The sequence below is a fragment of the Maniola jurtina genome, chromosome 17, assembly GCF_905333055.1.
Source record: "Maniola jurtina chromosome 17, ilManJurt1.1, whole genome shotgun sequence".
Classification (NCBI taxonomy): domain Eukaryota; kingdom Metazoa; phylum Arthropoda; class Insecta; order Lepidoptera; family Nymphalidae; genus Maniola; species Maniola jurtina.
Window position 1 is genome coordinate 6,265,267 of NC_060045.1, and position 21,474 is coordinate 6,286,740.

At 36.2% G+C, this 21,474-nt stretch overlaps 5 protein-coding genes across 11 annotated transcripts in view; 2 read left to right on the plus strand and 3 right to left on the minus strand.

Annotated features, from left to right (window-relative positions):
- Positions 1 to 21,421, plus strand: part of LOC123873650 (26S proteasome non-ATPase regulatory subunit 14) — a 29,389-nt gene extending 7,968 nt beyond the window's left edge. Inside the window, exons 3-6 of one of the 3 annotated variants that reach the window (XM_045918608.1) lie at positions 4,180 to 4,189; positions 19,057 to 19,243; positions 20,149 to 20,305; positions 20,771 to 21,421. In XM_045918608.1, coding sequence (XP_045774564.1) covers positions 19,066 to 19,243; positions 20,149 to 20,305; positions 20,771 to 21,371 — 936 coding nt within the window. In that variant the 5' untranslated portion in view covers positions 4,180 to 4,189; positions 19,057 to 19,065 and the 3' untranslated portion in view covers positions 21,372 to 21,421. Of the gene's footprint in view, positions 1 to 4,179; positions 4,190 to 18,789; positions 18,972 to 19,056; positions 19,244 to 20,148; positions 20,306 to 20,770 lie in introns of those variants that run through there. The other 2 variants (XM_045918606.1, XM_045918607.1) reach the window with 2 other exon arrangements.
- On the minus strand, positions 311 to 2,429 carry LOC123873646 (zinc finger protein 184-like). The gene is made up of 2 exons (XM_045918602.1): positions 861 to 2,429; positions 311 to 817 (listed from the first exon to the last, which is right to left on the minus strand). Exon 1 carries the CDS (start codon positions 2,331 to 2,333, stop codon positions 1,254 to 1,256), a length of 1,080 nt encoding a protein of 359 aa, XP_045774558.1. The 5' UTR covers positions 2,334 to 2,429; the 3' UTR covers positions 311 to 817; positions 861 to 1,253.
- LOC123873639 (V-type proton ATPase subunit H) lies at positions 3,123 to 15,519 on the minus strand. Of its 5 annotated transcripts, XM_045918588.1 has the most exons (12): positions 15,379 to 15,519; positions 14,644 to 14,667; positions 14,243 to 14,324; positions 13,980 to 14,160; positions 13,258 to 13,467; positions 8,591 to 8,794; positions 6,872 to 7,006; positions 6,074 to 6,259; positions 5,474 to 5,661; positions 5,045 to 5,233; positions 4,390 to 4,503; positions 3,123 to 3,615 (listed from the first exon to the last, which is right to left on the minus strand). In XM_045918588.1, the coding sequence occupies exons 1-12, from the start codon at positions 15,419 to 15,421 to the stop codon at positions 3,543 to 3,545; spliced, it is 1,629 nt and encodes a 542-aa protein (XP_045774544.1). In that variant the 5' UTR covers positions 15,422 to 15,519; the 3' UTR covers positions 3,123 to 3,542. The 5 variants fall into 5 exon arrangements, with proteins under 5 accessions (XP_045774544.1, XP_045774547.1, XP_045774546.1 ...); XM_045918591.1 differs by lacking the exon at positions 8,591 to 8,794; XM_045918590.1 differs by lacking the exons at positions 14,644 to 14,667; positions 15,379 to 15,519 and adding an exon at positions 14,414 to 14,615.
- On the plus strand, positions 15,603 to 17,513 carry LOC123873647 (tRNA-splicing endonuclease subunit Sen2). Its single transcript, XM_045918603.1, has 3 exons — positions 15,603 to 16,410; positions 16,955 to 17,079; positions 17,325 to 17,513. The coding sequence occupies exons 1-3, from the start codon at positions 15,603 to 15,605 to the stop codon at positions 17,457 to 17,459; spliced, it is 1,068 nt and encodes a 355-aa protein (XP_045774559.1). The 3' UTR covers positions 17,460 to 17,513.
- On the minus strand, positions 17,452 to 18,179 carry LOC123873657 (COX assembly mitochondrial protein homolog). The gene is made up of 2 exons (XM_045918616.1): positions 17,910 to 18,179; positions 17,452 to 17,811 (listed from the first exon to the last, which is right to left on the minus strand). Exons 1-2 carry the CDS (start codon positions 17,962 to 17,964, stop codon positions 17,513 to 17,515), a joined length of 354 nt encoding a protein of 117 aa, XP_045774572.1. The 5' UTR covers positions 17,965 to 18,179; the 3' UTR covers positions 17,452 to 17,512.
- Positions 21,422 to 21,474: the final 53 nt, after the last annotated feature.

Below are 21,474 nucleotides of genomic sequence, written 5' to 3' on the forward strand. Positions count from 1 at the left end.
TTTTTAAATTTTAGGTACGGCCCTGGATATAACTTTTTATTTTATTTTTATTAACTGGTTTTACGGCTCTGGGATATTACCATAGAGATATTATAAGACACTAACCACAGAATAATAGGATTTTTTACTGGTTTTACGGCTCTGGCTTCTAGTCGTTTTACGTTTAGACTTTAGAGCCTGGATTAATAAAATATGTTGATTCCGTATATCGATGGCTGATGGCGACTTTTGAAGTATTTTTATAATTTGGCTAACCACAAAGCACTGGCAAACCGCGATATAATATATTACTTTTATGTGAAACACTAAATAGAAAAAGAAATTTATTTTAAAAATGTTAAAACAATGCATTATTATTACATTAAGCTAAACAAACTGGCAAGTTCCTCATTTTTTTAGGGTTACCTATTATATTAGTTTACAAACTACTTTATGAATCCTTGCTTTCAGTACCCATAATTATTGTTTAAATACAGTATAATATCATACATAATCTTACGCAAATTTTATACCTAGTTTTTGAAATAGACCCTGCCACCAAAAATGGTTTCATGTCTAAAACTGAGAACTTTAGAGATCCCCCTCCATTTTATTTTTTAAGATTTTTCTGGGTCCTTTTTGGTGTATGGGAGCCCCCTGAACAATAATCTGATTGAATTCCTAATTCAATATTTGATTTTTGGTCAACATTTCACACCAAATACCATTTTGTCTACAAGTAAGGACTTGTGGGCTGTGACTCACAGACAGACAGATTGACAGACAGCGGAGTGACATTAATAGGCCTCTGTTAGTCTTCTTTTTTAGAGTTCCATACCTTGGGGTATGGAACTCTTAAAAGAGTACTTATTCAGACAGACTTGTTTGCTGAATTTAGAGCATTCTATATTTTACATTTTGCTGGCTGCGAAGTTAGCACACTAAGTTGAAGGTGTGAAAGAACATGCTTTATCTACGAAGTACCATGGATCATGAATTTTATTTTATTCAGATAAAAGTTAGCCCTTGACTGCAATCTCACCTGGTGGTAAGTGATGATGCACTCAAAGATGGAACCAAGCTAAACTTGAAGGGCAGTTTTTATTAAACCAATACCCCTTTGGTTTCCAAACAGCATTGTACTAGAATGTTAAATCACTAGGCGTCACGGCTTTACTGGCTGAAGTCTCCCACCAGACCAGATCAGAGATTTAGAAATCCATTCATTTCCATTTGACTATCATGATTTCCAATTTATTATAATCTGAAAGCTGTTAAACTGTTTCAGGGTGCTTCTTCATGAGGTGATATTTCAAACTGCTTTGCTGAATAAATGCTTCCTGGCAAATGTGACAAATGTGGCGGCGTATGTTATTATGTATCAACATATGTGTTTTCAAACCACTTCTCCATTTAAAAGCCTTATCACAAAGCTCACACTTATATGCTTTTTCATCTCTGTGCTTGATGAGATGGTGATTGTATTTACCGCGTGATTTAAACTTCAAATTGCAAGGTTCGCAATGATATTCAGCTTCACCCATGTGGTAGAATTTTTGGTGTTGCAGAACTTGGAATGGGTAGGCGAACTTTTTACCGCAAGCACCGCAAGATGGTGCTGGTAAGCCGTGCTCTTCCATGTGAAAAGCTCGCATGTATCCGGGCACTTTGACACTGCAAAGATGGCAGCTTCGCAATTTTGGACGTTGTCTAAGGTGCACATGTTTGTAGTGCTGGGAAAAATTGTTACGTTTTCTATAGACATTCTGACAAATATTGCAGGTGTACAGTGGTGTGCCATCCTTGTCTAAGGTCAGTGTGAAGGTAGACGCTGTATTAGACTCTGTATCCTTCCCACTTTTCTTATGAAGTATTCTTTTTTTGGATGTTCTTGGTAAACTTTTTTTTGCAATTGTTTTGAGTGGCACATCGTCCATGCTGATGCTTTCCGTTAGTTCGCCTTTGCCTTGAAAATCTTCGAAATCTGACACTAATTCTTCTTTTGGCTCTAAGTTAATATAAATACCGTTGTCATCCGTATCCGAGTATTCTTCTCTGATTTCGGGTTCAACCTTGTCCACACTAGTTTCCATCAGCTTCAACTGGAACTCCTCTTGGCAATGCAGTACCTGGTGTTTAAAGGCCCTCGCGTCCTGCAGTCTGGCAATGCACACATCACATATGCCATTGTCACTTTCTGCCCCCTCTAGTGATAAGTTGATTCCAAAACATTCCTCCAACATTTCTACATACATTACGTTTTCGCAGTCTTTCCCGAGTCTTACGTAAAGCGACTGTAAGTCTTTATCTGGCGGCTGCGATAGGCAGCACCGGCATAAAGCACTAGAACTCATAAGTTTAATTTGGTATTTTTAAAGTGATATAAAAGGAATTTCAGGAAAAGTTGATGAATAAATGATTAAAATTATTGACATCTTTATTCTTGGCCAACTGAGAGCAAACACCACAATCCACGTCACGTAGTGATTACATACTCTTTGATCCACATTATTGTTACAGTAGTCACGGGTAACTTTGTAACTTTAGAAACAGTGCCTAACATTGTTATGTCATCTCAATAAAAATAACCAACTTCCATCCAACTTTATACTATTCATAATAATTGAAACTCATTCTTAATCATACGGTACCTATATCCACCGTTATATATTTATCTAAAAGAGTGATTTTCTCATGATTTCCTTTTCGTATTATTTTTGTGTACTTTGAAGAACGGTTTAAAAAAGCCATCAAAAAGCGTCTATTTTGCTTTAGAAATAAACACCCAAAAATTTAAAATTTAAAAGTTATAATATTTGATTTAAAAAAATTAAGAAGGAATAAAACAAACCAGGAAGGAAGGAAATATACTATTTAATAATAATTAATTTTTCTACTATTGTTTAGGTGTAGGTATTTTAATATTGTTTTTTTATTTCTATCTTCATTTGTTTACTTTGTTAATTTCTGTACTTTGTTTTTCAAGAAGCGTATAAAACGTGTTGAACTTTACTATGCTATTACGGTTCGTGAGATACAGCCCACTGACAGACGTATGGGCGGATAGCGGAGTCTTCCCAGGATCCCGTTGAAACCCTTTGGGTAAAGAGCCTTAACTAGATTAGAAAAAGAAAGTCCAAATATAATTAATTACTTGATGTTTATTCACTGATGTGCGCCAGTAGTACATTTACACATTTCAAAGCTATTAATAATTTCTACATTTCAAAATATAACATAGAATATATAATATTATGATTATATTTAATTTACGCAACAATAATAAATTTTATAGGAATGTGATTGCAAATATATAAACGCTGGCAACTCGGAAACAGATTCCATCATATTAAAAAATATTTATTTGGGCCATTGCATTTACATTAAATAAAATAAATACTGAATGCAGTTTCTAGTATCTGCCAGCATGAATATTATTTTTATGTATTCTATTTACAATAATGTAATACTTAAAGGTCGTATGGCATATGGATATCTCTACTTGATTGCAATTTTAAAAATTTTGACAACAACAATAACAATTCTATTTATATAAACCATTCTTAAGCTTTAGCGCCAACGGCGGTGCCACCTTGTTTGTCAATTTCTTTCTCCAATTGCTTGCCAAGGTATTCCCTATGAAAAAGAAAGAAAATTAATATCTGAAAAGATAAGTCAAAATATTATGATCACCAGTATCACAACTACCATGGTATGTATATAGAGAACTTGTAAAAGTCTAATTGAATAAAAATATTTTGAATTTTGAATTTTAGAGGTATTTCATAGTACCAATAATCATATTAAGTCCAATATAGTTAACATTCATTATTAACAATAACATCGTAATATAAAACACTATACCCAATAACCGCTGTTCTGTTTGAAAGTCATATAATTACATAAATAATATTAGCGGGAAATATCACGCCATGCCTTTACCACACTTGTGTGATAAATAAGTATAACCGCAAAGTCTCAGTAAGTAATATTTTTATCGCACATGTGCAGTAAGTCTAAAGTTTTGACAGCAATGTTATGTAATAAGAACTTAATCAAATAAATTATTATTGAATAAACATTAAAAATATTTCTTTGGCTTAAAAATTCTATTAAAAATATGTAATCTTTGTGTTAACACTTCACGGCAAATCCGATCAACGGAGTTGGACGAAATTTAGTACACAGCTTGCATTTCAGAGAAAGGTACTTTTATTACGGAAGAGTTTCCACGGGTTTTTAAAGCAGACCAGTTCAACTGATTTTGACAAAATAAGGTACGTCCATCCTGGAGACAGCCATGGACTACTTTTATCCTGGAAAATCAAAGAGTTTCCATGAGTTTTTGAAAACCTAAATCACGCGAAGTTGCGAGCATCAGCTAGTCGAACACAATAGAAGAAGTGTTACCAATTGTGGACCATGAGCTTCTGAACAGCGAGTAGGGCCTCGTAGCGCACGTTGGGGTCTTCGTGACTGAGCAGGTACATGACTCGCTGTTTACCGCCCAGCTGCTCTATTATGCTGACAAATTAAAACAATAGTTTATTTGTGCTGCAAGTGCACCACCAGGTGAGATTGCAGTCAAGGGCTAACGTATCTGAATAAATAAAAAGTGCGGCAAGATGAAAGTATTGCAGTCGAGGCGCAAATTGTCATACTGTGCCGAAGCCGAGGGTAATAAATAACGCCGAGCGACTATAAAAGCTACAAATGAAATACTGTGGATATCTTTTGGTAGACGAAAACGACGAGTCAGTTATACTTGATTAGTCGTTCGTCGACATTCTTTAGTCCTCGCGGCTTTTCTTCAGCAGGTGCACGAGCATTGCGAGATGAGTTGGCCGAGCTCGTTGAGCCGCGCCCAAAACTGGATGGATGTGAGATGGTACATACTATTTGCCCCGATACCGGGCACGCCCACGTCGTAGCACGCCACGGCCAGTATGCCAGAATCACGGCCCTTCTCTAATAGGTGCGCGAGCGTTCGCAGTAACACTTGGCCGCCTATGTTGAATCGCACTGTTCTCGCGCCAGAGCTTGGCAGATGTGAGATGGTACGTACTGTTTGCCGCGGGGGTAGTGCCGCACGTACTCGCCCACGTCATAGCACGCCACGGCCAGTACGACAGGATCACGGCTCTTCTCTAGCAGGTGTACGAGCGTCCGCAATAACTCTTGGCCACGCTCGTTGAGGCGCGCTGCGTTCTCGCGCCAGAACTTGGCAGACTTGTGTACAGGGGACCACTCCAAACTGTCAAAATAAGAATACAAATTATTGAGCTTCGGGAGGCTTAATCAATATAAGTTTTTTGAAGGTATACATTGTTTCTGAACCGTAGAATTCTGGGCTTCATCCGCGAGAACCATATATCTACTGGGAGGAAGTGGGTTGGGGAAGTCCTGCTCACCAACAACGTAGGAACGTGACTTGGGTTCAACAGAGTAGTGCCAGTTTATACTTATAAGTAAAATCTAGCTATAAAATACATACCGGCCACTTTTAACTTCAGTAGCATACTGGTCGAACGAGCTGAGGTCCTGCACGGAGGCTTGCAGGCGCTCGTTCAGGAAGTCGACATCATTCATTATGTCTTCATCGTCTGAACGCTTCTGTTCGAGGATCGATAGCTGCTTCAGCACTTTGCATTGCACCATGGCGATGCAGTGCTCTTTTGCTACCTATATAAAGTGAAGCAAATATTAAACAAGACCCCAAATTCCATACAAAAGCTGAATATTCATGCCCGTAAAGGACCAGTACCTACATATTTATTTTAAAGGAGTAGCACTTGGCTGCAATCAGACCTACTAACAAGTGATGATGCAGCCTAAGATGGAGCGTGCTTGCCTAGAAAATGCCTATTCATTATTGATTTGATGGTACCTATATTAAATGTGGAGGAGAAAACTGATTTCAGAAGAGCGTTACATATTCGAGCTGCTTGAATTAGAAACGAGGAGCCAAATCACTTCTTACGTGTCTGTGGAATTTCAACTACGTTCGTTGCAGGCCTTGACGATACTTTGCGACTTTGCAGTACAATAGTAAATATTATAAATGCGGTAGTGATAGTAGTATTTGTTCTTTTACCTGTTGGTCTTCGGGCTTCTCAATGAGGTTGCGGAACACAGCCAGTACGATACGAGTGACCTTCTCCTTGACTGAGTCGCTGAGGATGTCCGCCAGGATCGGGATAGCGTTGAATTTATTCATCTTCTCTGCCAGCAACGGGTTGAACGTCAGCACCCATAGGCAGAATACCAACTGGTACTGGACCTAGAATTGTGAATTTAAAACTTGAGCTGTCTACATTATTATCTTCTATACCGGTAATAGCCCAGTTAAGACGTCGGCTCCTTCCTTTTCTTAGGGCGTTACTGATAACTTTTAATCTAAGTTTGTAACTAAGCAATCCAAATTATTTAGTCTCAGCAATTTTATTATAAACTAGCCGATACCCAGCGTGTGATGATACTACGCAGTTTAGTACACCTGCACTAACTAAACCAGGGCGTTCAAGGCGGCAGGGGTGTGGGGAGCAAACCCTCATTGCGTGTCGCGCGCATCACCATTTCGGTTCAACGGGTGGACATAGAATACAGTATTATTTACTTAGTTGTCTTTACGTGTGTTTCATTAAGTGACAGTGAATTACCAGAACCAGGAGATACAGTCTACCTCACACACAAGATGCATCATCATCATACGCTAAAAAAGTTTAGTGGTCAAAACCATCTTCGCATTATTGCCATTTTAATGAAACCGGTTTGGGGCACATCGTTTAAATGTTTTCAAGGTCTATAACGGACACAGGTATTATAGAAACATTTGTGTGTTTTATTTTTACTATATAAATTATTTTAGTATTATAATTATTCAGTATTATACCTGGAAATTGACCCTCGAAGCCAGGATGGACAGCAGGGTGGAAATGCCGTCGACGGACAGAAATGCGAAGCGGTACTCGTCTACACGCAGCATCATTTGTAGGCAGCGAGCCACCGACTGGATATAGTCATTGTTCTGGCGAAAATGATATATGAACGGTTAGCAAGTTAAGGTCGAGATTTCGATGCTGTGGGCTTACAGAGGGTTCTGTAGGCGCACGTGGCCTACAGGGATGATGGTTTAACCCAGTTGTACAAAATCTCTAAACTAAATTAGCTGGTCTAAAGTACCATCCTTTTCACTAAGGGGCTAATTCTGTTGTACGTAATCTCTAAACTAAACTTAATTGACAGCCCTAAATCTAGTGCTATTCCTGTTCTGCAGGAAGCATTATAAAAGGCATAGCAATACATTATAGTTTAGTTTATGGATGTGCACAACCGAACTAGCCACAATGATGGCATTAATTTTAGACTTATCAATTTAATTTAGGATTGAAATAGGATCAAAGTAACACAATTATACATAACCATAATTAGAAAAAATATCCCCATATTTAATTAGATAATTTCACAGAACTTATTATTCCGGAAATTATTATTAAAGAAGTGAATGTCATATTTTATATTTAAATTAATTGTCTGGTGATTAATTTATTGCTGTTGATAAAAATAGAAACATTCCTAATCAAAGTTTATAATTTTCTTACACTAAAACAGAATAAATAGCATAATGCACAGAATTTACACTTCTAAATGTTTTGTTGGCATTTACAAGCAGCGCTCTATTAAAATTTTAACCATAGTAACAAAAGCTTGTTTAAGTCTGTGTATCGCAATTTGCAAAGCAATTTATTTTTCTTTCACTAGTCTTATGGATGTTAGGTGTTATTGTTAGTTCAAGCATGCAGAGTATTATTACAATCAGTATTAATGACAAAATTAAGAACCACTTATTTAAGGCTTCGAACAGCCAATGGTTTAGAGAATTGCGTGCCATATTCACTTTTAGAAGATATTATATCAGACCGTCACTTTCAACTACTTTTGTTTCGTGTAAGACTCTGAAATCTATGACTTTGCACAGAGTTAAGTTTCAGTTAAAAAACCGGTCAAGTGCGAGTCAGATTCGCGCACTCGGGCATTTTTTTCATTTTGCACGATAAATCAAAAACTATTATGCATAAAAATAATTGAAAATCTGTTTTAGAATGTACAGGTAAAACCCTTTCATATGATACCCCACTTGGTATTGTTATCTTACTTTGAAAGTTGAAACACATTTTAATTTTTTTTAAATGATGTATAACCACAAATTCGCGGCTCTTAGATTTATTCCTGTACTTGTGCTATAAGATCTACCTACCTGCCAAATTTCATGATTCTAGGTCAACGGGAAGTACCCTATAGGTTTTCTTACAGACACGACAGACAGACAGGTCCTTTTGAGGTACGGAACCCCTAAAAGAAGGGACTTATATTAGCGATATAACACTGTGTTCTTTTAACTGTGTCTTAAGTATGAGCAAAGTCAAAATGCGCTCTATAGATTTCAGCCTGAGATCCAAGCAGAGCTTACAGTGAATACAGGGCGCAGGACTCTGAGCCGTCAGCTATGGATCGATTCCTCCGTTTTCCTCGAACAACAAATATTAGATACACTTTCCACACGTGTTATTGAAGACATCCAACATTGAGGTCTTGTTTCAAAACAAAATACCTTGTAGACACCGGGCGGTAAGTCCTCATGGGCTTTAACAACATCGAAAGAGTCGTGAAGGGTGGAATATTTCTCTTGGCCGTTGTCAACTTTGTCCCCTCCCTTGTCTTTGTGATGCTTTGTGTGTTTATCGGAGAAATTTTGTTTCTCGTGCTCCAACATAACCTGCTCAGCATGCTCTAGTTCGGCAGACACTCTCTCCGCCTTGCCAGAAAACAAACCTTTCAGATATGGCAACCACCTCCACAGTGCCCCAACGATGCGTGACGCTCGAATGACGATGCTCAACATAGTGTTAGGTTTAAATGAGGGCTACCGCGCTGGACATGTCACCACTACACAGCGCTAGTATAGGTGACGTACAGAAATGTCTGTTATCAGGCAATATTCTAAAGTATGGACTGTACTGTACTAAGTACGATGACAGGTCATAGCTCATTAGACCCTCCCAGCACCACCTCGCCTCGAGTGGTTAGTATTCTTTGTATGTATGAAGTACAATGTGTACATACTCTCACTACATCAACTTCGTAGCGCTTCGCCCGCGGGCTGACGTGCGGACGGCCAGTGGACCACACGGTGATCACCTATTGCTCGCACGCTTGCCTTGCGTTGCCCACGTGCGGGTTCTAAATGGATCCCGCACTGTCTGCGAGTGGTTCGCACGCAAGGACGATGCTTCAGCGGCGCACCACACCTCCTCCTTTCATTCCTAGCCTTTCTTTCAAACGTGTCGGCCGCATCATTTTCAATATAAATTTGAATAAAAAAATATAAAAAAAATAAAGAAAAACTTATTAAATAATCGAAAAATGGACCACGCGATTTTCACTTGTTGACCACGCGAAGTTCACTCATTGACCACGCGAGATTCACTAGTGACTACGCGGCGCCCACCCGATCAGTTGACCCTGATGGATCAGTTGTCGACAACCAGTGGACGGAACGACGAGGTGGTGCAGGACGGGTGGCTCTAATGAGCTATGACCTGAATGCAAGAAAATGAGTGAGGAAATTAAGGGGACCCAACAAATCTTAACTCTTCAACTTCTCAACCAATTTCAATGAAATAAGTAAAATTATCCTTTTTCACTGTAATAAGAATGTGGCAGTCAATCGCATTATTGTTCCAAAGACAGCCAACTATTGTGCAAAATGAAAGAGAATACTCTTTCAGGAGAGGGAGAGAGAGAAAGAGGGGGGGGGGGGGGGAGTGAAGATAGAGAGTGGAGGAGAAGAAAAGGTAGAATGAGAGAGCACTACACCATTTGGGGTGCCCGGTAGCCCTCATTGTTTAGTTACATAATGACATGGTACACAGCTTGTTTGAAATGCCTTTATACTACTAAGTTTCGTCAATTAATACAAACTACAGTTTGATAAGCTCTCATACTATAAATACAATCATATAACTGTATCTTAGGTCAACAAGTATAAAATAATTATATATTTTCTTTATGTTACATGTTAACTTGCAAGATTTAAAGTTGTTACAATACATTTGCGTTTGTTATGCTTATATAATCTATAACCTCAACTGTCACACATAACATAGTCATTAGTCATGCACACATAATATGAAAATATTCTACTCTTTCAAAGAGAAACAACAAAGTTTGTATAATATAAGTATCTATCAATACATCAAAAGCGAAGTTCTGGGAACCACAATATATAATTGAACCACAAAAAAAAAATTGCATTAACTAGCATGAAAAAAGTGAATTATAATTGAGATTTAAGTAGATTTGATGGTCCGATGAAGCTCTCATTAATTGTATCAACTCATTATATTTGTAATACCTACCAGCGAAAATTCGTTTTTCTCGCTTTATCGCACAACCAACAAGTAATTTTTCACATAATATTGTAAAGATCTAAGATTTCTATATAAGTATAAGACAATGAGATTTTTAAGTCCTCATAGTTTGATGTAAATTCATAATATAATATCATAAGTCAATGTGCAATTTATGTATTAATTGGTGATGAGTTATAATATGTATAATTAATTGCAAATTATCTGTTCCTAAATATTACACTGATTGTAAACATTTATAGACTACAGGCCCATGTTTAAAAATGGGTGGGTCATATGAACCACCAGGTGACGTATACAGGACGATATAAGAGCATAAAATAATAAGTTTCAGCACTATGCCGTCACTTGTAAGCTGTCCAACAGAGTGCTGGTGAGAATTGAAAAGTGCAGGTAGAGTGAGTACATTTTGGTCATATATTTTTGTACGGCATTTTTACCATCGATAGATCCATGAAAAATAATAAGAAAGCGCGCAGTGCCGTAAAAAAATGGTGCGCCACAAAGTCAGTAAATGTTTTGATTTTCTGACAATTTCCGGGGTAAATTTGGTCATTTAATTCTGTACGGCACTAGTTTCATACTGTTTCAATACAGCCTCTAATCCATTATTCCGCAACGCCGTACAAAAATCATGCGACAAGGGGAAAAAATTGAGGGTAGCAACCCCCTCTCTTTCCGTGGTCCGGGGGGTGATTTGAGAAAGTACGGCTTTGGTTCCAAAACATTATCTAGCACTCAAAAGTACTATTAAAAATAATGCCGTAAAAAAATTAGTGTCCATTTGAATGTGTATCAATAATTATCTTAATTTCATGGTATACTTAATTTTTAAAGCTGTAAAATCATTTGACTCTGTACGGCAACTTTTTTTTTAACATGATAGTGTAAAATACTATTGTTATATAGTATTGCCGTTCAAAAGAAACTGTTCTAAAAAAAATTATAGATAAATACAAAAACTGAAATTTTTCAAATTATTGCAAAAGTTTAAATATTCATAGATTAATAAAATATAGCAATTTTCTACGCTTTTCCCTTGTTTTAAATAGTATTAAGATAAATAAATTAGGAAAAAATTATGCCGTACATTTTAATGCAGACCATATCTTTTAGGCTGATGAAAATGACGCTACCATTTTAAGGGTAGTACTTTATGGCCATCTGATACTGTACGGCATTAACATATTTTTGAAGAGAACAATTGATAATATGATAAAATCACTATGCCGTCTAACTGAAGTGAACGGGTGTGTATATAATATCCACATCCCCTACAAACCTTTGGACCAACGAAAATGTACGGCATGTAAAAAAATATTATCTATGCATAAAACACTTTCAAAATAAATTAATTTTATGTTGTTTCAAATCACCCCCCGGACCACGGAAAGAGAGGGGGTTGCTACCCTCAATTTTTCCCCCTTGTCGCATGATTTTTGTACGGCGTTGCGGAATAATGGATTAGAGGCTGTATTGAAACAGTATGAAACTAGTGCCGTACAGAATTAAATGACCAAATTTACCCCGGAAATTGTCAGAAAATCAAAACATTTACTGACTTTGTGGCGCACCATTTTTTTACGGCACTGCGCGCTTTCTTATTATTTTTCATGGATCTATCGATGGTAAAAATGCCGTACAAAAATATATGACCAAAATGTACTCACTCTACCTGCACTTTTCAATTCTCACCAGCACTCTGTTGGACAGCTTACAAGTGACGGCATAGTGCTGAAACTTATTATTTTATGCTCTTATATCGTCCTGTATACGTCACCTGGTGGTTCATATGACCCACCCATTTTTAAACATGGGCCTGTAGTCTATTATTGCATGCATCAATCTGTTAGTCTTAAGTGTTCATTTAAAACAAGTGCTTTATTAATATAATTTGATATAATATTTAATTGATTTTAAATACATAGTTGGAACAGGTTTACTTTAAGACTGACTTATATGGACCTGTGTAAACATTTGACAAACAGGGAGTGTCTTTTTGGTGAGCAATGCTGGAAGCCATTGGCATGCATAGGGTTAAGAGCCAGCTTATGTGTTCCTTCCTATACCATTCATCCAATTGCGATAAAACTTTGTACAATTATCGTTGGTACTTACAGGAAGGTGAGTGATGGTCGATAAAAGGTTGATTTCTGTTTAATACTCCTAAGAAATTCAGTTCAAGATTATGTCACTAAAAGTGAATAAAATAATGGGGTTTTTTAAAAGTGACTTAATTTGTTGAACTTGTCATAAATCTAACACTGTGATGCTTCCCCCACTCGTCGCCTCTTCCATTGTTAGTTAATAGAATACATTAATGTAGTCAGTAACTCTTAATGCAAACCTGCCATAATTTTGTCAAAAAAAAACATGCTGTGCTATTTAAGTATGCATAATAAACTGATAACTACTCAGTAAAGAGTCATTTTAAAAAGCCACTTTTGGCAAACCACAAAGGTAGGTAAACTAGATGATGCCAGCGAATATATCTGTGTGAGTTTAGTTTTTTAAGAATTCTCATGGGATCCTGATTTTTTGGGATAAAAAATAGTCCTTCCCAGGAATGTAAGCTATTCCTGTACCAAATATTGTGAAAATTAGCTAAACAGATAGGCAATGGAAAGCTAGCAGACAGATACTATGCTTTCGCATTGATAAAATTAAGTATGGATTAACTGAACTGCGCTAAAAGGTTATGTTCGCAGATATTATAGTCTATTAAAAAATTATTAGTATCAAAAGTGGCCTATCAAAATGTTAAATTTTAATACCAAATTAAAGGTCAAGCATCAAATCTAAAAACAAACAGTTTAATTTTTTTTTAAATTTACTACCTAGAACTTACATTGGATTTAAGTTGGTCCTTGAGCCAGGAAAGGTAGAAATGCAGGTCGCTCTTCTCCATGAGCTGTGGGTGCCAGCAAGCAAGCTTGGCAATGATGCGAGCTGTCATGTGTTGAACAAACTCATCTTGACGGTTAAGCAAGTTAAGGAATGGCTGCCAAACATTGCCATGTTTGGCATTACGGAAAATTTTCACCCTAGTTTTATCTTCCTGAAAATCACTGATGTGTCAGTAATAAATAAATTGTTTATCAATTTCATATTAATTTGAGAACCAATTTAGTTTTAGTAATTCTGTTTCTCTCATTTATATCATGGTTTAGGAATTTATAGTGAACACATAAGTTTTTATACTATGTGTTTCAAAAGTGAAGATCATCACCACTATCAAATCACCACATTCTATCAACAATATTGAAACTACAAAATTGCAACTTATACTATTAATAATTGAGTTTAATTTATTGTGCTTAAATTTTACGGGATTGTTGTATTTTTGTATGTTTTCTTTAAAAATACAAACAGTAAAACACAAATCAAGTGGAAGAAATTGTTGTTAATGGTAAAAGTTTGACATGTATAAGAATCACGGTGTGCCTTGACTTTAATCGTTACACTTATCTTCACATTTATATTTTATAGTATAAATATAATACTTCAACTCCTTAATAACAAAATGATCAGCTGGTGATATTGAAATTGAATAATATTTCTAACACTTACCGAAAGAATATCATCAATTAAGACAAGAACATACTGGATGGTGTTATCTTTGCTGATATGAGTAAGCAGGTTCAAGAATACATCAGCACAGACATCTGGATTTTTGTCTGGCAAGTCTTTTTGTCCACGTTGATCCAAGTTTACAATGAAGTCGTGATCACGTTGGGTGATCATCTGCGACCTGAGATCATGAAAATCTGATCAATAATTCTGCAGTAGGTAAAAGATAGGTTCAATGGTTCACACAATAAATCAATACTCACTGCAAATAAGACTGCCAGTTTATTTGACTTTGACGGATTTCACTCGCCCTTATTTGCAACACACTTGTAGCGGCAATCATATCTGCAAATTGCAAGGAAAAGCAAAGAAATTAGGTTTAGTTAAGGATGATTTTTGTTGCTCATTTTTATTACCGTTGCGTAGAAACTTACCGATTTTGTCATCACCCAATGTGGGGATTAGTTTGCTAACATTCTCCACGTTTATGTTAGCCATTATGGCTACTAACTTGAAAGAAAAACAAACCACTCACAATAGGAAGTTTAATGAGAGAAATTCTCTTCCGAAAACAGAAAATTGGAAGACATAACTCAGCTGAGAGGTCTTGTGACTATTTGACGTGAAGTTGTCTTCAGAGAAAATTATGGCACATATTGCTTACCTTCTCTAATGTACACTTTTCGGGCTGTAACCAAAAGAGAAAGAAATATTCACTTTACGGTTGTCGATACTGTTCAGGAAGAACATGGCGACAACATTAAGAAAAAAAAATTGTCAATTGTAATTTTTTAAATTTTGCTTTACGGCTTTGGCTTGTCAATCGAACGTTGAACAATGGTTGAACCATAGGCATAAAGTCAAAGCAACAGTCGTGGCGGGTGATCGCTATATGGTGCAGCTGGTGTCGTCCGTCCAGGACCGAAATAAATTTTAAAAAAAAAACTATCATTCCTTGTCATGTTGACATGTTGACAGCCTCAGTTGTAAACAATGACGTTACAAGTGTTGATTTGGAAAAATAGACTTTAAGCTTCTTTTAATAACACCGGAAATACCCAAACCTTTAATATGAATTAATGTTTTTGCAAAATAAATAATTGCACACCTCATTGATTAGAATATTTATTTAATTTTTGTAGATGATATGGACTATTTTTGGATTTTAAGTTAAATTTAAATAAATTTTTAACATTTTGTAAAAATAACAGAGAATATTGTTGCTCTAATACTTGAATTAAACTTAAATAGATTAGTTATTGCATGCACGTAAGTTGTAACCCTTTCCTATTTATACCTAAGTAACTACCTACACAGTGCCATGGTGCTATATACTTAATTTTCTCGAGCTAATTAAATGATTGGTTAGAGAATAGAGGTAGATATGTTGTGTACTCACGGTTGTATCTGTCAGGGTCGGCGTCTCGTCTTTTTGCATCCATTTTTAGTACTAAAATAATATATAAAATAGTCTGAAAATGCTAAAATTTTGTATTCTGATTCATTAATAGTTTATTTTTGTAATTGTATTTGACTTTTTGGGTTACAGATTAATAATTTGAGCTTGGACTTGTGACACATTCTGCTAAAAATAAATTTTGGGAAGTGGCCAGTTCTTTTGTCATGAACAACTTGCAATCAAATGGGGACAGCGAGACTGATGACCCAAATAATGTGTTTCCTTTAGGAGCTGAGTCATCTTTACAATTGCCTTTAGATAGTTCAATGTGTATAGTGTTTACTGGGCATTACAATGGAGTAGGGGTAGAGGTTAGGTCACCAGATGAGATGAAACTACTGTACCACATGGGTTGCTTTGGCAAAGGAACAGTATCTAGATCTAGACCTAAGCCAATCACAAACAGTCCACCCTTTATGCGTAGAAGACAGTTTTTAAAAAGGAATTACTGGTATAAGAGATTTGGTAAATTGCAGAAGAGTTTTCAACCAGATACATTTTTCAAAGACATTGATCACTTAGTTGCAAAAATTTTAAATGATACCAAAAAGCAATCTGGAAAAGAAGTCATAGATTTAGTGTCCAGTGATGATGATGTTCAAGAGGAACATGCAAGTCTTACGGAGCATTCTGACTTTGATGATTCTTATAAACAAAATTCAGTAGTCATTGTACCCAATAGTGATTCCGAAGATGATAATTATTTTGCAAATTTAAAACCCAAGTATTGTGTTAATAAAATTCTGTTGCAAGAGAAACTTATGCTCACTTTACAAGAAGCATTTTTTTTATTGTATGGCCTTGGATGTTTACAAATTGTGAATGCTGAAAATAATATACTCAATATTGAGGAATGTTGGAATTTGTTCTCTGAAAGTGAGAGTAATTTTGTTGAGAAGTATGTTGTTTATCATTACTTTAGATCAAAAGGATATATTGTGAAGCCAGGAATAAAATTTGGTGGTGACTTTTGTAAGTAAATAATTAATATTTTTTTCTTCTCTCTGTATTTTTGAGTTTCATACAACCTAATGAAAAAACGGAGCTCTTATACTAATTATTAACAGAGTACTTTTGTATCTATCTGTCTCTTACAGCGAATTTTCTGGATCATTTAAATTGAAATTTAGTGTACCTAGAAACATGAGTTTGTGACCTGAATACAAGTATGTAATGTAAATACCTACATGAATTTTGAATATGGAGGGCACTTCTTGTGTCTAATTTCCCTTGATGTCACTTACGAATTAAATCTCTATCTATTTGCATAAGTAACAGTTACATAATAAATGCGAAAGTGTATCTGTCGGTCTGCTAGCTTTTCACAGCCCAACAATTTAACCGATTTTGATGAAATTTGGCACAGAGTTAGCTTACATTCCAGGGAAAGACAGGAAACTTTTTATCCCAGAAAAAGAGAGTCCCAAGAGTACCTATGGGATTTTCAAAACCTAAATCCATGTGGACAAAGTGGCGGGCACCTAGTTTTATAATAAAGCTAGTTGTATTTTTTCAGTACTGTACAGAGAAGGGCCAGAGATGAATCATGCTGATTACATTGTTGTCATAAATTTTGGTAAAGAAAACTTGGATTGGATTTCTTTGCTTGGCCATGTCCGAATGGCTACAACTACAGTTAAGGTAAATAAATAAAACATTATTTTGTTCTCAAAATATAGTTTCAGTTACATGAGACCAACCATTTCTTTAATTAAAGAGAGAGTGGGTATCAAACATGTTTCAAATGGTCAGGTAAAATAACCAAAATCAATAATGTTTAAGATAATATATGAACTCTTTTTCTGGAGTTAAATTGTACTTAACATTATTGCAATAAACAGAGTTTAGAACTTAGAACAAAAATAAAGCATTAATATTATTTTCAGGAAATACTGATTGCAGAAGTTACAAGATCTAATAAAGATAACATAAAACTACCTCTGGAACTTCAGGAGTATAGTGTAAGGGAATTGGTGTTAACAAGAAAGATTCCTGTGATAATAAATAATGATGATAACTAAACCAGATTTTATTTACATAAACTAATAACAATTAAACTTAACATATTTATTATCTATGCTCGTTTCATTGGCTTCTTTATACCAGTTGTTCTGTATTCACTTCTTTCATTTAAATATTGATTAGTACATATTTGTCTAAACTCCTCATTTTCATACCAGTTAGTAAGGCATGATCTGAGCGCTGAGTTCTCTTCTCTACACTTTACCACCATAAAAACTGACGATGCTTTGCAACATTTGTTAAACTCTTCAACTTCTTTAACACATTTTTCGGTCTTTGCTTTTTCTCGCATAAGCTTTGGTATCAATACTTCAATTTCTACTTTTCTTAAACTTTTGTCATCAGGATCACCTAAAAGGGATTTATTTATATTATTTCATTAAATATAGTCAATAAACATGCAAATAATGCTTAAACGTAATAAGTAAGAACTTTGGTCTTTGTTTAACCTAAGCCATGCGGGCCTTCTGAGAACTTTTTTGGCAGAACCGATGTATCAGGCATTTTAGCAGAGTGTTAATTATTTTATCATACGTTTTTATGATGTAGAGTATATTGAATATAAAATTAAAAAGCAAAAATTAACTTTGAGACTTGAGTTAGATTTAGGTCTCAGAAAAGGACAAAAATACCTTTATTTTTTTTTCTCTCTCTGGCTTTACAAAGATTAGCCAATGTCAAGTTTGTAGTTATTTGTAACATTGTAACATGTTAGTTAAACTCATAGACTTACGATTTTTTCGCTATGGTTAAACTATACAAGTATGGAGTCCGTCTGTACCGGCGCTCGCCGACATACGCACGGCACCCCCTTAGAGCGCTTTCCAGTCAGTTTTAACAAAAAAACACTCCAAAAAGGCAGAGCACGCCCGCCAGCTAACACCAACACAGACGAAGTCCATGCCTCTACTCTCTAGACTGGTATAATAGTTATCTGTGGTCCATACCTAATTTTAATATGTCAAATCAAAAACATAAGAAAAATAATCATCTACGACCAGGCTGCATGGTCTACGACCTTTGCCGAATGGGATAAAATCAACATCATCATCAAATCAAAAGTGTCAAATAACTTGTCTTTGTCTAGGTATTTTATACTCCTGGTACCTGGTATTTAAAATTTACGTGGATTTGGTATTCATGAAATCACTGACCCAAATCGGATTGTCTGAAGAAGTCCTCGCCTTCGCTTCGGCCTTCCAATATGACTCGGCCAGTAATCGCTTTATTTCAGGCCTGGACTGTAATGTACTATTACAATCCAAATTGGATCGTCTGTAAAGCGCCTTATACCCGGTACCCAATGGTAACACCGTTCATGAGATTGCACATTCGACAGCGGGTGTCATCGTCATTTTAATTTTTTAAATAACAGCAGCAGTGGCAGCATATTTCATGGAATGATGAACTAAAAATTGGTTTCAGTTTTGTTGAATTCAGTGAAATATCTCACGCTAAGTAATTCGAGAGTTCAGTAAAAAGATTAAAATTATAAATTGTCTACATAAAGGGTATGTTTCTTTAAGTTTCTTCTTTGAAACCAGTTTGTTTAGAATAGTCTTGTCATCGTCAATAATGCTTCTTGTTATTTGTTAGTAGTGAACTATGGATCGTCTTTTACGTCTCGGAGGAGGTATGGCGGGGCTTTCCCAGGCGCCTCCGCCGAATGATGCACCCGTGGTGGACACCGCAGAGCAAGTCTACATCTCGTCGTTAGCACTCTTGAAAATGCTGAAGCACGGCCGAGCCGGTGTACCAATGGAGGTTATGGGTCTTATGTTAGGTAATTTAAATTGTTATACCAACAAATTATAGGAAACTAGATGTTACGGGTAACATCTAGTTTCCTATAATTTGTTGGTATAACCTTTAGACCTTTAGAGGTAAAGTCCCGGGGGACTTACGCGCGGATTTAGTTTTTTAAAAATCTTGTGGAAAAACTTCGATTTTCTAGGATAAAAGTAGTCTATGTCTGTCTTTAGGATGCAAGTTACATCAGCTGTGCATCGTCAATATCAGTTAAACAGATGGGCAATGAAAAGGTAGCAGGGTAGACAAACACTTTTACGTTTATAATAGTAATGATAAGTCAAGCCCCCACAAACAAAAACATTTAATAAATTGAAGCCAGTTCTCGCGCATCACAAAATTTGTGAGCACAAGTGTTAAGTTGCCAAGTGATTATGTTTGCAAGCTTGTATGTTGGCTTATAAACTGCCCCAGGCCTTTATGACTGCTTCTATGCCCAATAGAGTTGTCAATGCACAAGCAACCATCATTGAATTGACAGCTCTATTGCCACATTGCAACAATGAGAGCATAGTGCATATATTCTATTGAAGCATTTGCATAGTGAATACACAGATTTTATGTTCCACTGTTTCTCGGAGCCTGGCTGCATCATTTATCGGTTTATGGTTTCTCCATCAGCCTAAAGGTTTTTAAATTATCTTATAACAGGAGTAAAGTTTATGATATTTTAAGTGTCAAAATGTCAAATTTTTTTAATTTACCTTAGTTAAACATAACTTAAACATATCGCGCCCACCTGGTGCAGCTCCGCGCCATAAAATAAAATTGAATTGAATTGAATAACTTAAACATAACTTAGTGATTTAAGTCTAACCTAAGTATTCTAAAATACTGAAGTAAGTCACTAAACTGATCTCATATAAAATTATTTTGCAGGGGAATTTGTTGATGATTACACAGTTCGCGTCATAGATGTATTTGCGATGCCTCAAACTGGAACTGGAGTGTCGGTAGAGGCTGTTGATCCTGTATTCCAGGCTAAAATGTTGGATATGTTGAAACAAACCGGGCGACCTGAGATGGTTGTGGGATGGTGAGTAAATACAATTTTTCTGACATTTTTGGTAATCCTCCAGTTTAATTCATACCAATCTAACCAATGTTACAAACATTTATGTGACCTGACCTGACCTGCCTAATTGCTTGCCTAGCTGACCTGTTCGTCAATCAAATCATAATTTTTGTTTCTGGTTAAAATAATTACTTTATACCAGATCATGCCCGTAAGAGTGACTAAGCATTGTCTAGGTAAACATGTCGCATCTTAGGCCACATCATCACTTTCCACCAGGTGTGATTGTGGTCAAGCGCTTGCCTATGATGAAAAAAAAAAGCTGTGATGGCCTAATGGTTAGGACGTCTGCCTATTATTCAAGAGTTATGTGCCTTTTAAGTAATTAAATACCACTCGCTTTAACAATAAAGGAAATCCATGGAAGGAGTTCTCCATAACGGCGGACAGACAGTTAAATAATTTGGCAATTCATTATATTTTCAGGTATCACTCACATCCTGGTTTTGGTTGCTGGTTATCAGGAGTTGATATTAACACTCAGCAATCCTTCGAGGCATTATCAGAGAGAGCAGTTGCTGTAGTAGTTGATCCCATACAATCAGTGAAAGGCAAAGTAGTCATAGATGCATTCCGCCTTATCAATCCTAACATGATGGTCCTCGGACAGGAGCCGAGGCAAACAACATCAAACTTGGGCCATTTACAAAAGCCATCTGTGCAAGCTCTCATTCACGGTTTAAACCGTCACTACTACTCCATCAGTATAAACTACAGAAAGAATGAGTTGGAGCAGAAGATGTTGCTCAATCTGCACAAGAAATCTTGGATGGATGGTCTCACCTTGGCAGACTATAAAGAACATTGTGCTATCAATGAAACAACTGTTACTGATATGCTTGAATTAGCTAAGAACTACAATAAAGCTCTTGAGGATGAAGAGAAGATGACACCCGAGCAGTTAGCAATCAAGAATGTCGGTAAACAGGACCCCAAGAGGCATTTAGAAGAGAAAGTTGATATCTTGATGGCAAACAACATTGTACAGTCTCTCGGAGCGATGCTTGACACAATGGTTTTCAAATGATTGTATGAGAATTTTTTAAGTAATAAGATCAAATAAAATGGATTACGATATGGGTTAAGTCTCACATTTCTGATAAAAACCTTGCAAAATGTTGTCCTTACAA